The sequence below is a fragment of the Pinus tabuliformis genome, chromosome 2_2 (genome assembly GCF_031772625.1).
Source record: "Pinus tabuliformis cultivar Carrire ecotype Pingquan chromosome 2_2, CPIR1, whole genome shotgun sequence".
Taxonomy (NCBI): Eukaryota; Viridiplantae; Streptophyta; class Pinopsida; order Pinales; family Pinaceae; genus Pinus; species Pinus tabuliformis.
The window spans coordinates 1,036,092,073-1,036,093,615 of record NC_142300.1 but is presented as its reverse complement, the minus strand read 5'-3'; the positions used below and the strand labels follow the sequence as shown (position 1 = coordinate 1,036,093,615).

The 1,543-nt window shown below is 38.2% G+C and overlaps 1 protein-coding gene across 1 annotated transcript; it reads right to left on the bottom strand.

The window, feature by feature from the left end:
* Window positions 1-526: 526 nt before the first annotated feature.
* On the bottom strand, window positions 527-910 carry LOC149196903 (36.4 kDa proline-rich protein-like). Its single transcript, XM_089408490.1, has one exon. The coding sequence runs from the start codon at window positions 908-910 to the stop codon at window positions 527-529; it is 384 nt and encodes a 127-aa protein (XP_089264616.1).
* Window positions 911-1,543: the final 633 nt, after the last annotated feature.

The following is a 1,543-nucleotide window of genomic DNA, read 5'->3' as shown; positions in this document are numbered from 1 at the left end:
CTGTGAAATTAACAAAATTTATTATAATTGAATTGTAAAACATAAATTTATCATAATTCAATTGTCAAATTAAAAATAGAAATAATTACCACTAATTAATAATATATTAATACAAATAACTAATAATAAATAAAAAACAACCTCACTCTTACCAAAACAACCTCACTCTTACCAAATACTTCAGAATATTCTTTACATCCACAAAATACTATACCATACTATACCGACCCAATCAACCTGCGAAACTATTTTATTATAACAATAAAATTAAATAGAAACAACAATACCGAAAGTTGGACATTAAGACATGCCCAATATTAAATGCGCCAAACTACAATAAATATAAACATCCTCCAGCGTTTCCAGGTGCTTTTTATTGTCACAACATTTCACCTGCGTGTATTCCATAATCAATGTCAACGTACTATATTCATTAGTTTTTAAGCCAACCAAAGTAAACGGATCAATTTAAATTTATGAAATTGGAGTAAGCAATCATATGGCATGTAATTTAGTATTTACCTTCCTACTTAAGTGGCGGGCATGTGAATCCGGGAGGAGGAGGGGTAAGGCCACATTGAACAAAAAGCTCCAGAGCCACTGGTAGGATGACATTGAGGTTGAGTAGTTTGAGGCGGATAGTTGTACATAAGAAGAGCGCTGCCTCCATCCCCGAAACGCCTGCCAACACTGGGCAGCAGCACTGAGTCACAGCAGGGTCTCCAATGGTTACGTCTACCAAACCCGCCAGAACATCAACGCAGACTCCCAGCTCCGCTGCATTTAAAGGACATGATGAGCTTCCTCCGCCTGGAGCACAGTTATTAATGCCGGTTGCCATGACAAGCGTGGACATGCTGGTTGCTAAACCAAGCAGAACTATAAAAAGCAATGCTACAGCCTTTGTCATCTTCAATCAAACTCGATGCTGAATCTTCCTTGGAATGAATATGAAATTCAATCAGGGGAAAAGAAAGAAAGAAACATAAAAAACACAAACTATGGAGGGAGGTGCAGGTTTGAGTTTGTGCGTTATGGAATTTATAGTGGCTGTGTCAGTACGGTACACAATATTATTGCTTACTCTAATCTGCATTATTGCGAAAGGTCAAGCGCTACATATCTCCTCCTCGTAATGACAATTTCATAATAAATGCAAACTACTACTACTGACATCCATGTGAACCTAAGGCTCCTAACCAGTGACCAACAAGTTACAAGTTGGAGTTGAGTGGTGAAGTCAGTCAGGCAATTATTCTATTTTTCTGCTAACTTCGATTCCCAATGTTTCTGAAAGTTGCAATCGTGTTCCAAAGGTCTTTGGCGAATTCCGATGCGGGTATTTCATTGTCTCAATCTCACTGTATCCAGGGATCAGAATAGCATTGAATATAATTTATCATCAGCCATAATTGAACAATGGATTTGCAATAGCGTGTTCTCATATCATTAATTTGAGGAGCCTCCCCATTGGTTACCTGGCCAACTCTTGCCTAGCCAGTGTGGAACTATGCATGTTCGACCTATCCATTGTTCCAGTTAC